The 16,155-nt window shown below is 50.0% G+C and overlaps 1 protein-coding gene across 1 annotated transcript in view; it reads right to left on the reverse strand.

Annotated features, from left to right (window-relative positions):
* The window catches only part of LOC133354791 (lysophosphatidylcholine acyltransferase 1-like), a 72,413-nt gene that overhangs the window by 38,257 nt on the left and 18,001 nt on the right, over positions 1-16,155 (reverse strand). Inside the window, exon 3 of the mRNA XM_061571910.1 lies at positions 4,613-4,827. Coding sequence (XP_061427894.1) covers positions 4,613-4,827 — 215 coding nt within the window. The remainder of the gene's footprint in view (positions 1-4,612; positions 4,828-16,155) is intronic.

The raw sequence follows: 16,155 nt of genomic DNA on the forward strand, positions 1-16,155 counted from the left end.
CCGGGTACCCGATACCCGTACCCTACCCGATACCCAGCTACCCATACCCGGCCGGGTACGGGTACCCGTTTGCGACCCTGGTGCGGCCGGGTACGGGTACGGGTAGACCGTGAGTCACTGGTGAGTAACTGTTTGTCACTCATTTCCCAACGTCTTGTCTCTTCTCACAATTCAAGTTCCTAGAATCAACCCACCCGCGCCTGCAACATGGCTTCATCCCAGAGGTCGCAATCGGGTACCCGATACGGCCGGGTACGGGTACGGGTACCCGTTTGCGACCCTGGTGCGGCCGGGTACGGGTAAGGAATCAAAACCCGTTTGCGACCTCTGACGCGGAGCAATTAAATCGGCTCGGGCGCAGGTACCCGGGTGATTAGAAAATAACGCAAGCAAAGGCCTTCATCCAGCAGTGGATTGATCATGACTGATGACGACGACAAAGCTACTCATTTAATCAAATTCGCTTAAATCTGATTTTTTTTTTTATTTGTATTTTGTGAAACAAACACAGCAGAGGAACAGCTGAAGTAGGAGCAGCTCATAGTCCTGCGCCAGCAATTATCCCGCTGTGTTCGTCTCACCTGATGACGGCTGCTTGTGTTACGATCGAAACGTCTACCTACGTGGTTTTACCGAAAGAACCAAAGAGTATGGAGATTCCTGCAGTCACGAAAGCTTCAAATCAAGATCGTACTTTCTATCCCGACTTCTCCTCGACGGAAACAGAGTGGCTGGCCGGCCGACTGACCGAACCATCGCGCGCACAAATGCGAGCATCGAGGCCTGGAAGAAAGCACGACGTTGAGTTTTTGTTTTTCTGTTGCAATCGAACAGTTGGCAGCGGCGGGCGGGGGCAGATTACAATCTGGCCCAATCTGGCAACATTGGTCACCCTGGTGGTTGCACAGCACCAAGCCCAGAGATGTACACACTCGGGAGCTTGACCCCAAAGGGGGAGGTCAACCTCCTCGAGCGTGCAGTAATAACCAGGGCAGCCTGCCGAATTCGAACCGCGAACCTCTGCTATCGAAACACATCTAACTTCCGGAAAGCCTACACACCTACACGTGTGAAATAAAGCTGACTTGAGTGGCCACTGAAACATTCAAACATACTCTCGACTCGAAGCTCTGCTTGGCATCCGAGGTCGCAGGAGATCTGGGTGAATTTTTTCGCGTGATTAGTTGGTCGTCCTTTCCGCACCCCCGATTGGCACGTACGTTGCGAAAGAGGTTCAACGTACGTAGATATGAAAGTGAAGATGCCCCGACGTGCCGAGGAGCTCCAATGAAGGCGAATGCTTTGCCAGCGCTGTTTTGACCTCGTGGATCGGGATGTGAATTGCCGAAAGTGTGGAGTTGAGTAGCGAGTCATAGTCTGTAAGTGTGTGTAAATATTGTGGGGAGTGGTGGTGCAGTGGTTGCGTGCTGCGCAACCACAAAGGCGGCCGGGCATGGTGTTCCGTGCCGGTCTTTAAAGGTGCTCGCTAGCAGCACTTGCCCCAACAGTCTGTTAGGGCTACACGGGGGATCTTTGTCTTTGTGTGTCAGTGTGTGGGAAGCGGTGGTGTAGCGGTTAGCGCTACGCTGCGCTACGAACCCGGCGACCAGAATCCGATTCCTGCTCACGGCCAACACCAGTGACGATTATCTGAACCGGTCCAGGGTCTCCCATAGGTCGACTCAGCCTCAAATGAGTGCCAAAGGAATATCGTTACTGGGGAGACAAAGGCGGCTGGGCGTGGTGCTGGTCACCCACCCCCATCGCGTGCCATGCCGGCCTTCATAGAAGCTCACTAACAGCACTTGCGCCCACAGGGAGGAGTACACACAAACTAGACAGAGAAAGCCGCCAGTGTTGAGAATCGAACCCAGGCCGTTCTTGCTGCGAGGAGCGAGCGTTACCACTCGTGCCACCCTGCCGCCAACACGAGTCCTGGTAGTCAGTGAGGCTCTTCGGGATATATATATGTACTACTAGCTTTACTACCCGGCTTCGCCCGAGACTTGTGTGACATCACAGATGTGACGTCACCGCTCACTTGCTGTGCAAAATATATCCATTATTGGGCCCCCCCCCCAAAATACAAAGTCTATTTTTATACTTTTTGCATTGTGTACAGTCTGGAAGCTGCCCACATGCCAACTTTCAAGTTTGTTGCATGTTGGGAAGTATGCTAAACATTTCCAACAGACACACATTCACAAATTTCCCTTTTTTATATATATAGATGTATGTTGAACATCTTTCACACCGCACGTAGCCAACCGTGCTAAACGGAGGTGCGGTGGAAAGACAACAAACTAAACACAAATAAGCACTTCTGAACAAATTAGTTTTCAATCCAGATAAAGACAAAGGCCATTATTGTAATTATCATCATCATCATCGTGACTTTGATGGCATTCTGCCGAATGGAGCCTGATGCTATTTTCTACCCATCCCATGTGCTTCCCATCGTTGTGCGTCTTTACGAAAATGCTGGAATGCGTTCTGGACGTGTCCCATCCTTGTGACGTGCCATGGCGCGGCGCCCCACCAAGACGATCGTCCGTATCGCCTCCAACAACCGCCTGTCAGGGCAAGCGCTGTTAAGCGCGTACCTATGAAGGCCGACACGGCATACGAGGGAGGTGGCGGCGTGGCAAACAGCACTGCACCCGGCCACCTTTGTCTCTCCCCCACTGCTGATGTTTATACACCGTACCAGGTACTCACTTGAGGCTGAGTCCACCTAGGGGAGTCCCAGGACCGGTTCATATCATCGTCACCGGTGTTGGTGGCTGTGAGCGGGAATTCAACTTCGGTGGCCTGGTTCGTCGCAGTGTGCTAGCCCCGTTGCACTACGGCTCCCCAGTACCACGCACACACATAGACAAACGCACCGTGGACAAACGCACGTGGACAAACACACGTGGACAAACACGTGGACAAACACACGTGGACAAACACGTGGACAAACACACGTGGACAAACACACATGATACAAACACACGTGGACAAACACACGTGGGCAAACACACGTGGACAAACACTCGTGGACAAACACACGTGGACAAACACACGTGGACAAACACACGTGGACATACACACGTGGACAAACGCACGTGGACAAACGCACGTGGACAAACGCACATGGACAAACACACATGGCGCTGTGCCCCGCACACGCAACGCCGCCACCACCGCCGCCGCCCTCGATCGATTAACCACGACGCCACGGCTCGTGCTCACAGCCTCTACCGGCCGCGGTGGCACGGGGCCATATCTCCAAGCTCCCAATGGACGTAGCGAGGGTTATGTAAAGGAGTCATCCAAAGAGGGTTACCGCGAGGTGGTATGGCGCTGTCTTCATGATTCAACATCGAGATGGTTGTGCCGGACGATTGCGTCAGGATTAGCAGCGGAGTGGTGAATCATCACTGCTGGGATGATGCCTCCTCCTCCTTAGTTGTGAATTGGAAAATTGGGAGTCGTTACGATTTACGGCTGTTCGATTTACGACGACTATCCACATTTACGATGTTTATATAATAACGGCACCGTGAATCGATTCTACAGAAACTTGATTTAGGACGCATCTTCCGACGCGACTTCGAACGCATGTGAACAGAGTCTGTCTGGTTTCTGACGTGACTTTGGCATGGAGCTTTCGTTCTTCTCAAGTGGTGTTGTGGATGATGTTCACCGCTTAAACCCCGTTCAAATTCGGCTGATAAAAGGAAAAAAACAACACCGTCTCTACCGCCTACGGGACAACGGGCGTTCCGGCTTCACGACAATCCCATTTACGACGACGCGGGGTTTCCAGGAAGCGTTGTACCGTCGTGAAAACGGCGACCGCCCGTAAGCCCCGAAGTTCCGTGGCCGAGTCATGTGCGGTGACCGCAGTCTCCGCACGCTGCCGGAGAGAGATTTACATTTTCCACTCGCGCATCTAGTACGGACATCTGCTGCCGTGGTTTGTGAAGATGCGGTTTAGGGTTATAAGCTGGTAAAGGCTCTTGTGACGGCCATATTAGACCATAAGGGGATGCCTCTATAACGACCCGGCGAGGATTTTAGACCCGAGTTGTTCTCCCCTTAAGCACCCTGGACGATTTACAGAGACCCTGGAGGGCAACGTCGTGTTGGGGGGCCCTGTTAGTATGTGCCGATCGCTTCGCAGCGGCACGTTAAATGTCCCCGCAATGTCACTCGCTAGAGTAGGCCATTGTGCCGGGGTCACAGTCCATATTTAGCAAAATTCGAAAGAATTACACCTTAACTGGAATGAAACATAGCAACCATCACGCCTGCCCCCCCCCCCTCAACTAAGAAAACTTGGCAGAGGCTTCTGGAAAAATATTCATGGGACTCTGAGAGCCTTTCCTGGGTAAACAAGCACAACAATGGTAATAACACGAGTACAATAATACTCGGTTGCTGTTAAAACTCACAGTTGTTTTTGTTATGGGACCAAATTAGGCTAAGCGGTGTTATAGGTCCCTGTTAAGACTGTGAGTCGTCCCCATAGGAGCGTGACACTGGCACGGTCTTACAGGTCACATGCGGAGAGGAGGATGAGGAGCAGGTGGAAGAGGAGGAGGAAGAGGAGGAAGAGGAGACTCACTGCCCCAGATGGGGACCTCCTGGCTCTCGCTCTTGGCCACGATGGAGGACATCCCCATGGTGACGGGGATGGCGTCGAAGTATGACGAGTGCGGCGCCACGGCAACGATGGGGGCCTCCTCCGTGGATGCCGGGCGGCCCTTCACCTTGACCCAGTGGAAGCCGCCCACGAACCACAGGCCCCGCATGATGCTGATGAGCGGGATGTCGAGCAGCCTGTTGACAACGGCCACACGGAGAGGGGGACTTAGAGAGCGTCGAGTGAACAAGAGCTTTGTCGCTCTCCTAAGATAAATAAAACTTCTGATTCTGTTACGGATGCAGGTGTTACAGGCTACGGAGATACTCGGGTAGAGAGACATACGAGTCGAGCCGATACAGGCGTTACAATGTGTATTGAGGCATGTTGAACTTCTTTCGCACCGTACGTAGCCTACCTAACTAAACACAAAAAGCAGTTCTAAACTACAGAGTTTTCAATCTAGATTTGAAAGTGCATTGCTCCAGTGGCTTCCAAATACTAGAAGGAAGAGCGTTCCGTGACGGCCACAAAAGCGCACGATCCGTTGACCGTCTTTCTTCTACGGAGATACTGGGGTAGAGAGACACGGGTTGCACCGATACAGGTGTTATAGGCTACGGGTATAAGCACAGAGACAAAAGCCCACCCCTATAAGTGTTGACAGGCTTTTCGGTCAAGTGCTATTCGCGAGCACCTATGAATGCCGGCACAGCACATGAGGGGGTGATGTGGCCAGCACCATGGCCGGCCGCCTTTGTTTCCCCAGGACTGACGTATACGAACTGCACCAGGTACTCATTTAAGGACAAGTTGATCTAGAGAAGGCATCAGACCAATTCAGATATAAGTCACCAATATTGGCTGTGACCAGGAATCGAACTCGGGTCAGCGGGTTCGTAGCGCAGTGCGCTAACCGCTACACCACCGCTCCCCCACAGATAGACAAACACAAGAACATGAATACACATGCGCACAAACACACAAGCATCCCCTACCACTGAGCCATGCTATGAGTGAGCACCTACTGTGGCAGGCACGGTAGGTGTGTAACTGGGGTGCCACATTGGCGAGATGTTAGCTCCCTTGTGTGGTATACAGGAGGTCGTGGGTTTGATCCTGACCCTGACACCCGTATATTTGGAGTTTGCATATCTCTCCTCGTAGTCGCGTGGATTTTGCTCCGGGTCTTCCGGTTTTTCCCTCCACTTTTAGAATCATCACTCGTTTAAATTACTTGGCTGCTGCTATACATTTCCACGTGACAAGCCACTTCGTTGAGCTATCATTTGTGGCCAGGTCGCTTCTGAAAAATAGCTACATAGCTCAGTGAGGCCTTAGCTGGTAAAATACAAATTGTTTAGGTTTAACTGGGGCGGCCGACAACACACGACAACAACAACCACCGCCGTTCACCACTAAGTGGCGGTGATGCCACTACAGCGCCTGTGCCAAGCTAGGTGCACTTTGAGGCCACGTGAAGTGTCAAAGGCCCGCTGGCAGGAAGTCACGGAACAGACCCAGCAGGTGCCATGAGTTGACTGACTGAGATGACTGGCAGATGCACCCACTGTGTCAATTCTACCGTTAATCCACCCGACGCTCCGCTCATTGTTGTGAGCGTTGCTCATCTGCCCCATGTAGTTCCCCTGCCCTCCGACAACACACAAAGGACAAAGATCCCCCTTGTAGCCTTAACAGGCTGTTGAAGTAAATGCTATTAGTGAGCAGCACCTATGAAGGCTGGCACATGACACGAGGGGGTGGTGGTCAACAACCATGTTGACACACCGCACCAGGTACTCATTAGAGGCCGAGTCGACCTAGGGGAAGCCCAGGACCGGTTCAGATACGTCACCGGTGTTGACCGTGAGCGGGAGTCGAACCCGGGGTCGCCGAGATCGTAGCAACAGCCCTGCGCTAACCCCCGACATGACATCAGAACGCGTGCTTTAAAAAAATAAAACGGCACGCCCAGGCAACGTCAATCGATGCCGCATTAATATTACACACGCAGGGCCTCTTAGTGCGCGGGGGTCAATAAAGTAAGAGCTCCGTGGCTCTGCCCGGCCCTACGGAGGCTCGGAGCACTTAATAAGTCAGCTTTCATTAAAACACACACTCGTTAAATCACACGCACCCGACCTCGAAGAACAATTACACAGCCGGGCTTCCGGGGTACCTTGCATGAACCTAGGAGACAAAATATAAAAAAACCGTAATCCACCCGAGGATTAGCGGTGTCATTATTTACCTGTCCGCTCCACAGACCCTTAGCCCCCCACGTGGCCCCACCACCCACTCTTGAGATTCAATGAATTGTGACAATTCGAATCTTCAATCCAATGCTTAATAGCCCACATGCCAATCCACTGCCGGACCATGCCGGGCTGGTCATCTCGATTGCTTGACCATACTTGGTCAATTGTAGATTTGAAGTTTTCGTGACTGCAAGGATCCATACTCTTTGGTTCTTTCGGTAAAGTCACGTAGGTGAAAATAAATAATAATAATAATAAATAAATAAAGATAAAATTTTATAAAAATGAAAACAACTAAATTAAATCACGACGTTTCAGAAGCAACGCAAGCCTCCGTCATCAGGTAGAACAGCCACAGCAAGAAATGATTTGCTCCAGCAAATTGTGTTGCTTCCGAAACGTCGTGATTTAATTTAGTTATTTTCATTTTTATTTTATTTTAATTTTTTTATTATTTTATTTGATTATTATTTTATTATTTTCATTTTCACCTATGTGACTTTACCGAAACAACCAAAGAGTATACATACTTGGTCAGTGCAGGGAGCAGTAAAACAAAATTAATTGCCGCACTGCGTTCCGCTGCAACACAACACCGTTTTCGCAGCCGACAGAAAGTTATGCATAGTGGTCACCCATGTAAGCGCTGACCAGGCCCAAACCTGCTGAGCTTACGAGAGCTGATGAGATTGGGCACATCTGATGGCGGGGGGGGGGGGGGGGAGCGCACATGGTCTTGGGAACCGGTGAAGCATTCTTGGGAAAACCATGGCCATCTTCTTGGTTCTTTCGGTAAAGTCACGTAGAATGGAAATAATAAAATCATAAAAAATAAAACATAATAAAATAATTCTCACGACGTTTCAGCCACAACGCAAGCAGCCGTCCTCAGGTGGAGAGCAGGACATTCAGACTCTCTACTCGACAGACCTGGTCTTCACCTGAGGACGGCTGCTTGCGTTGTGGCCGAAACGTCGTGAGAATTATTTTATTATGTTTTATTTTTATTATTTTATTATTTCCATTCTACGTGACTTTACCGAAAGAACCAATAAGATGAATCCCTGCAGTCACGAAAGCTTTAAATCGAAATTTAAACCATGGCCATATTCAAACTATTATCGTCACCGCCACAAAGTCACATTCCCAACACGGATTTTAATGACTGCTGGCATGTTTCATCGACATCTGCCAGGGAAGAGGGCAATTTAATTGAGATAATTTAAAGGGTACACAGGTGCACGGCCCCACAATCATTCGCTTACGTTAACGCCGGAGGGAGGGAAAAAAATGGAAGCTTTAGCGAATCCCTGAGGGCATTTGGTCTACTCTTTCAACACTGGCTTGATGTTTTTTAAGGCGGTGGGAGCTACCCACACTTTACCCCACCACGCGTGGTCAACACGTGCATGCTGCTGGGTGCAGAGAGACGACGGGAGATGGGGGGGGGAGGATTTGAGAAACCTGCACCATCACAAAAACTGGCGGCCTCTGTCTTGCAAGCCCAGTGTGTGAAGCATGAAACCGTCATGGAGGTCTTCTTCTTGTTGACGTACGGCTGATATAGATGCAGAGCAACGACTACAACGGCACATTCGGGTGGGCAAGCCAGATAAACCGCGTATTATCGTCGCGATGTCTCCACCGTATTTGTGGATCGGGCATTGCGTCGCTGGACGTCGTACGGTCTTGTTCTGGACGATCACAGTTGCACACTACTACTGGGAGAGTTTTTCATTTTCCATTTGCGCATCAGGTATCCGCATCTGCCGTGGTTTGTGCAGGGGGGGATGCAATTTAGGGTGGATCATGAGCTTCGTAGCAGTAAAAGCCAGAGTGGCAGTTTAATTGAACACGTGTAAGGAAAGGTAAACTTGGGTGAAGGCCTTGAAGGGTCAATACCCAGTACAGATGCTTTGTTTGCTTAAAACCCTGTGTGTCACGGGAGAATATTTGCATGTGCCACTCCAAGGAAGGAAGGAAGGGAAATCCTCACATGCACACCATGGACAAAGATCCCCCGTGTAGCCCACATAGACTCTCGGGGCAAGTGCTGTTAGTGAGTAGCACCTATGAGGGCTGGTAAGCGTGCACAATGGGGTGCGGTATGGCCGCTCACGACGCTACGTATTGTGCAAAAGAGGCTCAACAGACACACACACACCCCTGGTGTGCTGATGTTGGCGCAAAGCACCAGCCCCAGGACCGGTCCAGATGAGATAAAAAAGTAATGACAACACTTCAAATGTAATATAAATAGATACGTAATTTAAGTTGCTTGGTTTATGGAACAGTGCGCTCACCACTGCACTAAGCAATGTACACACACACGCACATAGAACAGACACCACGACTCAAATGCCAACAGCCCAGGGCTATCCTCCGATTGCTTTGTGAGCTACCAATGGCAGCGCCAACTGCGGCGCCACCGTTCCCAAGACACGCACGCACGCACACACGCACGCACACACACACGCACACACACACACGTACGCACACACACGTACGCACACACGCGCCATACACGCACGCACACACGCAAACACGCACGCACGCACACACGCACGCACGCACACGCGCACACACACACGCGCACGCACACACACACACACGCGCACGCACACACGCACGCACACACGCGCACGCACGCACGCACATGCACGCACACGCGCACACGCGCGCACACGCGCCATACATGCACGCACACACGCACGCACACACACACGCACACACGCACGACTCAAATGCTAACAGCTCGGGGCTATCCTCCGATTGCAACACGAGCTCTGAATGTGTGTGTGCATGCGTTTCGCACCGGGCAGCACACCCCCGCCTCCCGCCCGCTGCATGTGTTTGTATAATCCTAAACGGTGGAGGCGGTGGGGAGAGAGGGGAAACACTGTATGGATGATGCCTCTTCCTGTGCGTTTGAGCTACCAACGTTACGCTGCCCCCCCCCCAGCCCCCGTACCACCACCTCGTCGCGTCGGGTCTCTACTCCTCTGCCAACAGTTCTCACGCCGCCGCCACCGTCTCTCCCGCCTAGTCGCGACCGACCGACTCTTCTGCTTTTGTTCGGCTTTTGTTAGATGCAGAGCAACGACAAACGGTCTCACATTCAGGTGGTCAAGGCAGACAACCGCGTTGGAAGCAGCGGTCTGTGTCGCCGCGGTGTCTCCTTCGTATTCGTGGATCGGGAATTGTGCCACGGTGGCTAGGAGATGTTAACTACCTCGCCTGGTATACAGGAGGTCGTGGGTTCGATCCCGACCCTGACGCCTGCTGCTGTATATTTGGAGTTTGCGTCTCTCTCTCTCTCATCATCATCACGGTGGCTAGGAGATGTTAACTACCTCGCCTGGTGTACAGGAGGTCGTGGGATCGATCCCGACCCTGACGCCTGCTGCTGTATATTTGGAGTTTGCGCGTCTCTCTCTCATCATCATCACGGTGGCTAGGAGATGTTAACTCCCTCGCCTGGTGTACAGGAGGTCGTGGGATCGATCCCGACCCTGACGCCTGCTGCTGTATATTTGGAGTTTGCGCGTCTCTCTCTCTCTCATCATCATCACGGTGGCTAGGAGATGTTAACTCCCTCGCCTGGTGTACAGGAGGTCGTGGGTTCGATCCCGACCCTGACGCCTGCTGCTGTATATTTGGAGTTTGCGTTTCTCTCTCTCTCTCTTCATCATCACGGTGGCTAGGAGATGTTAACTCCCTCGCCTGGTATACAGGAGGTCGTGGGTTCGATCCCGACCCTGACGCCTGCTGCTGTATATTTGGAGTTTGCGCGTCTCTCTCTCTCTCATCATCATCACGGTGGCTAGGAGATGTTAACTCCCTCGCCTGGTGTACAGGAGGTCGTGGGTTCGATCCCGACCCTGACACCTGCTGTATATTTGGAGTTTGCGTGTTCTCCCCGTGATCGCGTGGAATTTGGCTGCTCTAAATTTCCACTTGATAAGCCAAATCGTTGAGCTATCATTTGTGGCCAGGTCGCTTCTGAAAAAGAGCTATATAGCTCAGTGGCCCTTACCTAGTAAAAAAAACTGATTTTTAAATAGTTTTTCCGTTGTACGGTCTGTTCCAGATGACCACAGCCGCACATTACTGGAAAGTTTTACATTTTACATTTGTGCATCAAGAATCTGCACCCGCCATGGTTTGGCCACTGGATGCGGTTCAGGGTGGACCACGGAGTTTCGTGTAAAACTTAAACACGGGGACCTTCTGCATTGGGACTTTCACAACAAGGTGTTCGTTTGCGAGTTCTTTTGAACTACTGACCGACTACGTAACCCGCACCGCTCCTCACTCTACGAAAGTAAATACGATTCACCAATTCATACAAGGCGGCGTCTTGATATCAGAGTGGCGTTCGGAGCGCGACGTGAATCCACGTCGGACTGTATTTGACTGTCGCGGAGATCCACAGCCTCGCGTAGAGACCCAACGACTCGCACCGAGGTTGCCAGACTTGCACAGAGACCCGCTGATTTTGTATGTACGTATGTAGAACTTATTTCCCAGCGTATGTAGCCACCCGTGCTAATCGGAGGTGCGGGTGGAAGGACAACAAATTAAACGCAGACTTGAATAAAGATAGATCCAAGGACATGCATACAGGCACGTGACAAACTGCATCTATGGATGAAATAAACATGCCGACTGTTGCTATACAGTGTTCTGAGGTGAGGTTCCATTCCAATGCTAAATAAATCCACATTGCATTGTATTACTCGTCATAGAGATCCATAAACTCACACAGAGACTCATGGATTCACATAGACACCCATACCTACATGGAGACCCATAGACTCGCACAAATACCTACGACTGACTGCGTCTCCCAACAAAATACCCATCGTTTTATATTAGCCATTTGAAACACGGTTGCATTTGAGCTCGGCATACATACATATGTTCTATTGTATTGACCGAGTGAGATACACAGCCTCCCACAGCGACCCATAGACTTACATAAAGACACAGACTCATACGGAGAACTGCCTTCACTGCTATTTCGATTCACATTGTATTGCGCAAACTCACATTGAGATCCACAGACTCGCATTGAGACTTCTTCAACATAAACAAATTGTGCCAACCGTTTCATATAGAGTGTCTGAAAACTAGACAGCATTTAGAGGCTAAATAAAACGACGCTGATTGCATTAACAGCCGCGTAACATATACAGCCTAACGCAGAGGCTCACCGATTCACGCGGAGACCTCTCGACTTAAACAGAGGACCGCCCCCCACATAGACACATAGAATTGCGTACAGGCCGATGACCAAAAGCCGCCCCCTATAAAATAAACATCCTCGAAGAGCACTCGCACGTGGGTGCTGTGCAAATCCGCAATGCCTTGCGAACCGTTGCTTTGCAAGATGCAAAACACCCGTTCTGTTGCCAGAAAGGGCAAAGCCTATTTCTCGTATTTGTTTTCACCACTGTGATACTCACAAACAAAGGTCCCACAGATATCACTGCTCAACCCGAGCTAGAGATGCTTTGACAGTTGCATCGCCACTTGGGCCGTTCGTCTTTTGGCGCTCTCTGGCCTAACACCGGCGGTGAGGCAAGGCCATAGAGAAGGCTGTCTTTTGGTGTAGGCCAATCAGTTGTAGGCCAATCAATTGTCTGCTGCAGCTCCTTGCTATTAAAATTTCCCTCTCTTTTTTTCTTCTTAAAACATAATAAAATAATTATTATACTAATAGGGTTTTTCCCCTTTTTTCTGGCAACAAAACTGACACCTTTTGCAAGGAATCATGCTTACATTAACCACAATACTTGCAGTCAAATGCAAACAAAAAACAATACTCTGATAATTTATGCATTGTCTTTGAAACTGATTGGTCCACACCAGAGACAGCTTTCTTTAGAGCCTAGTTTCATATGGTGTTCGACCAGATGACGCCAAAAGGCACACAGTTCAAAGACAACGCTATTAGTATATTTTGGTACTGGCAAAGGAGGTCCCAAAATGATTATTTTATTATTTTAGAATGTTTTATGTTTATTATTTTATTATTTCCCTTCTATGTGACTTTACCGAAAGAACCAAGAAGATGAATCCCTGCAGTCACGAAAGCTTTAAATCGAAATTTCCCTCCCTTTATCACTGCTAATCCTACTTCCTCCCTTTATTACTGCTAATCCTACATAATATGACTTTGGGACCTCCCCCCCCCCACCACCACCTAAACATTTCACAAGTAGTGAACTAATCTCAGATCTGCATTTTCCATAAATATGCTAAATTCCTCTGTTGATATGTAAATTCCTTTGTCAAGGCACTCTCCTCCTCTAACCCAGCTTAAATATACGCTGCCAAGCTTGGTGGTGTTCATTCGGACGCTGTCTTTCCGACAGCCCTGTTCTTCACCTGAGGACGGCTGCTTGCGTTGTGGCCGAAACGTCGTGAGAATTGTATTTTATTATGTTTTATTTTATTATTTGCCTTCTACGTGACTTTACCGAAAGAACCAAGAAGAAGAAGAAGACAATGCATACATTATACTGTGTAACAATTTGTTCCTGGGTAGTAAGTGTCATTTCCTAATTGCCCATGCCTCAAAAGCATATAAAATGGCTATTATTCCACACAATCTTTGCTTTTGTGACCAGGACAGTGATATTTAGAAATTCACCTATTTTCCAGAACATTCCAGAGAGATTCAGTGCTGAGTAAACTTGGAGTAACTTCTAGAACATTCTAGAACTTTCCAGTAATATAAATAGTAATATAAACACCTGGGCCTTAAGCCAACCAGTTAAGTTTATTTCCAGCTGCCTATGTGGATACATCTCTGCATTTTTCTGAGATGGCATCAAGAGGCTGCAAGCATCCAGCAGACGCATTTTGCTATGTCTGCGGCCAATTTTCTCAAGACAAAGCGAAAAAGTACTCTGTGGAAGCATCTGCTAAGATGTGCGAGGCCTACAAGGCATATTTCGGCATGCCGAAATATGTGCGAGGAGTGGTGGTCGTGGTTACTTATGCCTCCACCGAAGATGAACATCAGTAGAGGGATGCAGGCAAGGCCGATGAGTCAGATGCCTTCGATGACCTCCTGTTATAAGTGCTAGCTAAAGTGACCCCTCAGAATAGTCATCATGTTGGGTGACTTTAATGGTCTGGAGTAATTGGAAGGCATGGGCCAGATCAGCTCAATAACAATGGTAGGAGGCTGCTCTACTTGTGTGCAGCCAATGGGCTTGTAATTACCAACACGCTGTTCTGGTATCAGCACATCCACACAACATCATGGATGCACGCCGGGTCCAAGCAAGAACATCTGCTGCACTATATAGTGAAGGAACAGCGGATGCGGGCCCATGTCCTTGACACTAGGGCCTACCGTGGAGCTTATCTCCTCACTGACCATCGACTTGTCATCTGTAAGATGCGTCTGCCATTCTTCCACTCCGGTGGTGGGTGTACACCCAGGACCCCATTCAAACCCATAGTGGCCTAGTTTCAGCTTGCTGATGAAAGTTGAAAGCGATAACTTCATCATCGCTTGCAGCTGGGGTTGGCATCGTCCCCCACTCCTCCTGATGTCGAGGGGAATTGGGCGGGGTTTGGGAATGGCTCATGCAGCTGCAATGGATGCATTGGGTACACAGTCCAGACCTCCCCAGAGACCCTGGCTGACAGAGGAGGTGCTCAGGCTGTCTGAGAAAAAGCGACAGGCCCACTCTCATCGTCTGTACCGGAGGAATTTCCATCTGGTACAGATACAATGGGAGGCTGATCGATGCCCAGGTGCGGTAAAGGGATGGCTCCCTATTGGTCAACAATGTTATGTATGCCGATGATCTGGTAATTCCTGCTCAGATTTGAAGCTTTCGTGACTGCAAGGATTCATATTTTTAGGTTTTTTTCGGTAAAGTCACGTAGGTAAAACATTAAAATTAATAAAAATAAAAAATAAAAATCATGACGTTTCGGAGGCAACACAAGCTTCCGTCTTCACCTGAAGACGGAAGCTTGTGTTGCCTCCGAAACGTCGTGATTTTTATTTTTTATTTTTTATAAATTTTAATGTTTTACCTACGTGACTTTACCGAAAAAACCTAAGAATATGAATTGCTGCTCACTCAGAGGAGGGGTTGGAGGCGCTGCTGCTGAAACTGGAGCGTGCCACTAAGAGGTGGGGACTTACCATCAGCCCAACCAAATCTAAGCACCTGCCTGGGTATTTTGTACCATCAGACACTCGACCCCCAGAACTCCCAATTGGTGATGGGGCAGTTGAGGGGAGAGTGGAGAGTTTCCCATACCTGGGCAGTGTGCTCATGACCAGCTCTGGTTTGACAGCAGAGGTCTCACTCCAAATCAATCAAGCGGCATTATCTTTTCATTGGTTGCGTAACGCTGTTCGGAAGTTAACTGGTCTGTCGCTCCACACGAAGCTTCAGGTCTTCTCGGCCACAGGCATGTCCTTCCTTCTCTATGCTTGCGAAACATGGACCCCCCTAATGAAACATCTTCACCGGTTAGAAACATTTAGGCTGGCCTGCCTACTATTCGTCCTGGGTTTAACCAGGCTGGATTGTGTGAGGAGCTCAGAAATCCTTGAAAGATCTGGACAAAGTCCCATTGGTGAGCTCCTCCGGCAGGCAAGGCTGCGTTGGCTGGGTCATGTAGTCCACATGCCCAGCCACCGCATGCCTAAACAGTTTTTGTTTGGCCGGATAGAGGGGGCTAAACGGGCGCGGCACGGGCTAGAGAAGAGATGGAGTGATGTGGTACAAGAGGATGTGGAGCTGAGTGGACTTGCCGATGACTGGTACCAGCGGTGTCAAGATCGGCCTCTGTGGAGGAGGCTCGTGAAGGACGCTACTGGGCAATTCGAAGCAGTTGCCCTCCAACAACGGAGGGCAGAGGAGCGATGCTCAAAACAAAGAGCGTAGCACCGGGCGGGTAAAACACAGCAAGTTGGCATAGTAGGGGGCACAGGTGGTGCATCAGCCAGTCATCTCAGTCAGTTGACCCGTGGCACCTGGGTCTGCCCCTTGACCTCCTGCCAGCGGGTGTTCAACATTTCACGTGGCATCAATGTGCACATCGCCTGGCACAAACGCTGTGGTGATGTCACGCCATGTAGTGGCGAATTGCGGTTGTTGTTGTGTGTAGTTTTAGGGGAGCGGTGGTGCAGCGGTTAGCGTGCTGCACTACGAACCCAGCGACCCGACTTTGAATCCCGCTCACGGCCAACACACCAGTGACGGTAATCTGAAACGGTCCTGG

This window comes from Lethenteron reissneri, chromosome 49 (assembly GCF_015708825.2).
Source record: "Lethenteron reissneri isolate LAM-NWPU_2019-01 chromosome 49, ASM1570882v1, whole genome shotgun sequence".
In the NCBI taxonomy this organism is placed as follows: domain Eukaryota; kingdom Metazoa; phylum Chordata; class Hyperoartia; order Petromyzontiformes; family Petromyzontidae; genus Lethenteron; species Lethenteron reissneri.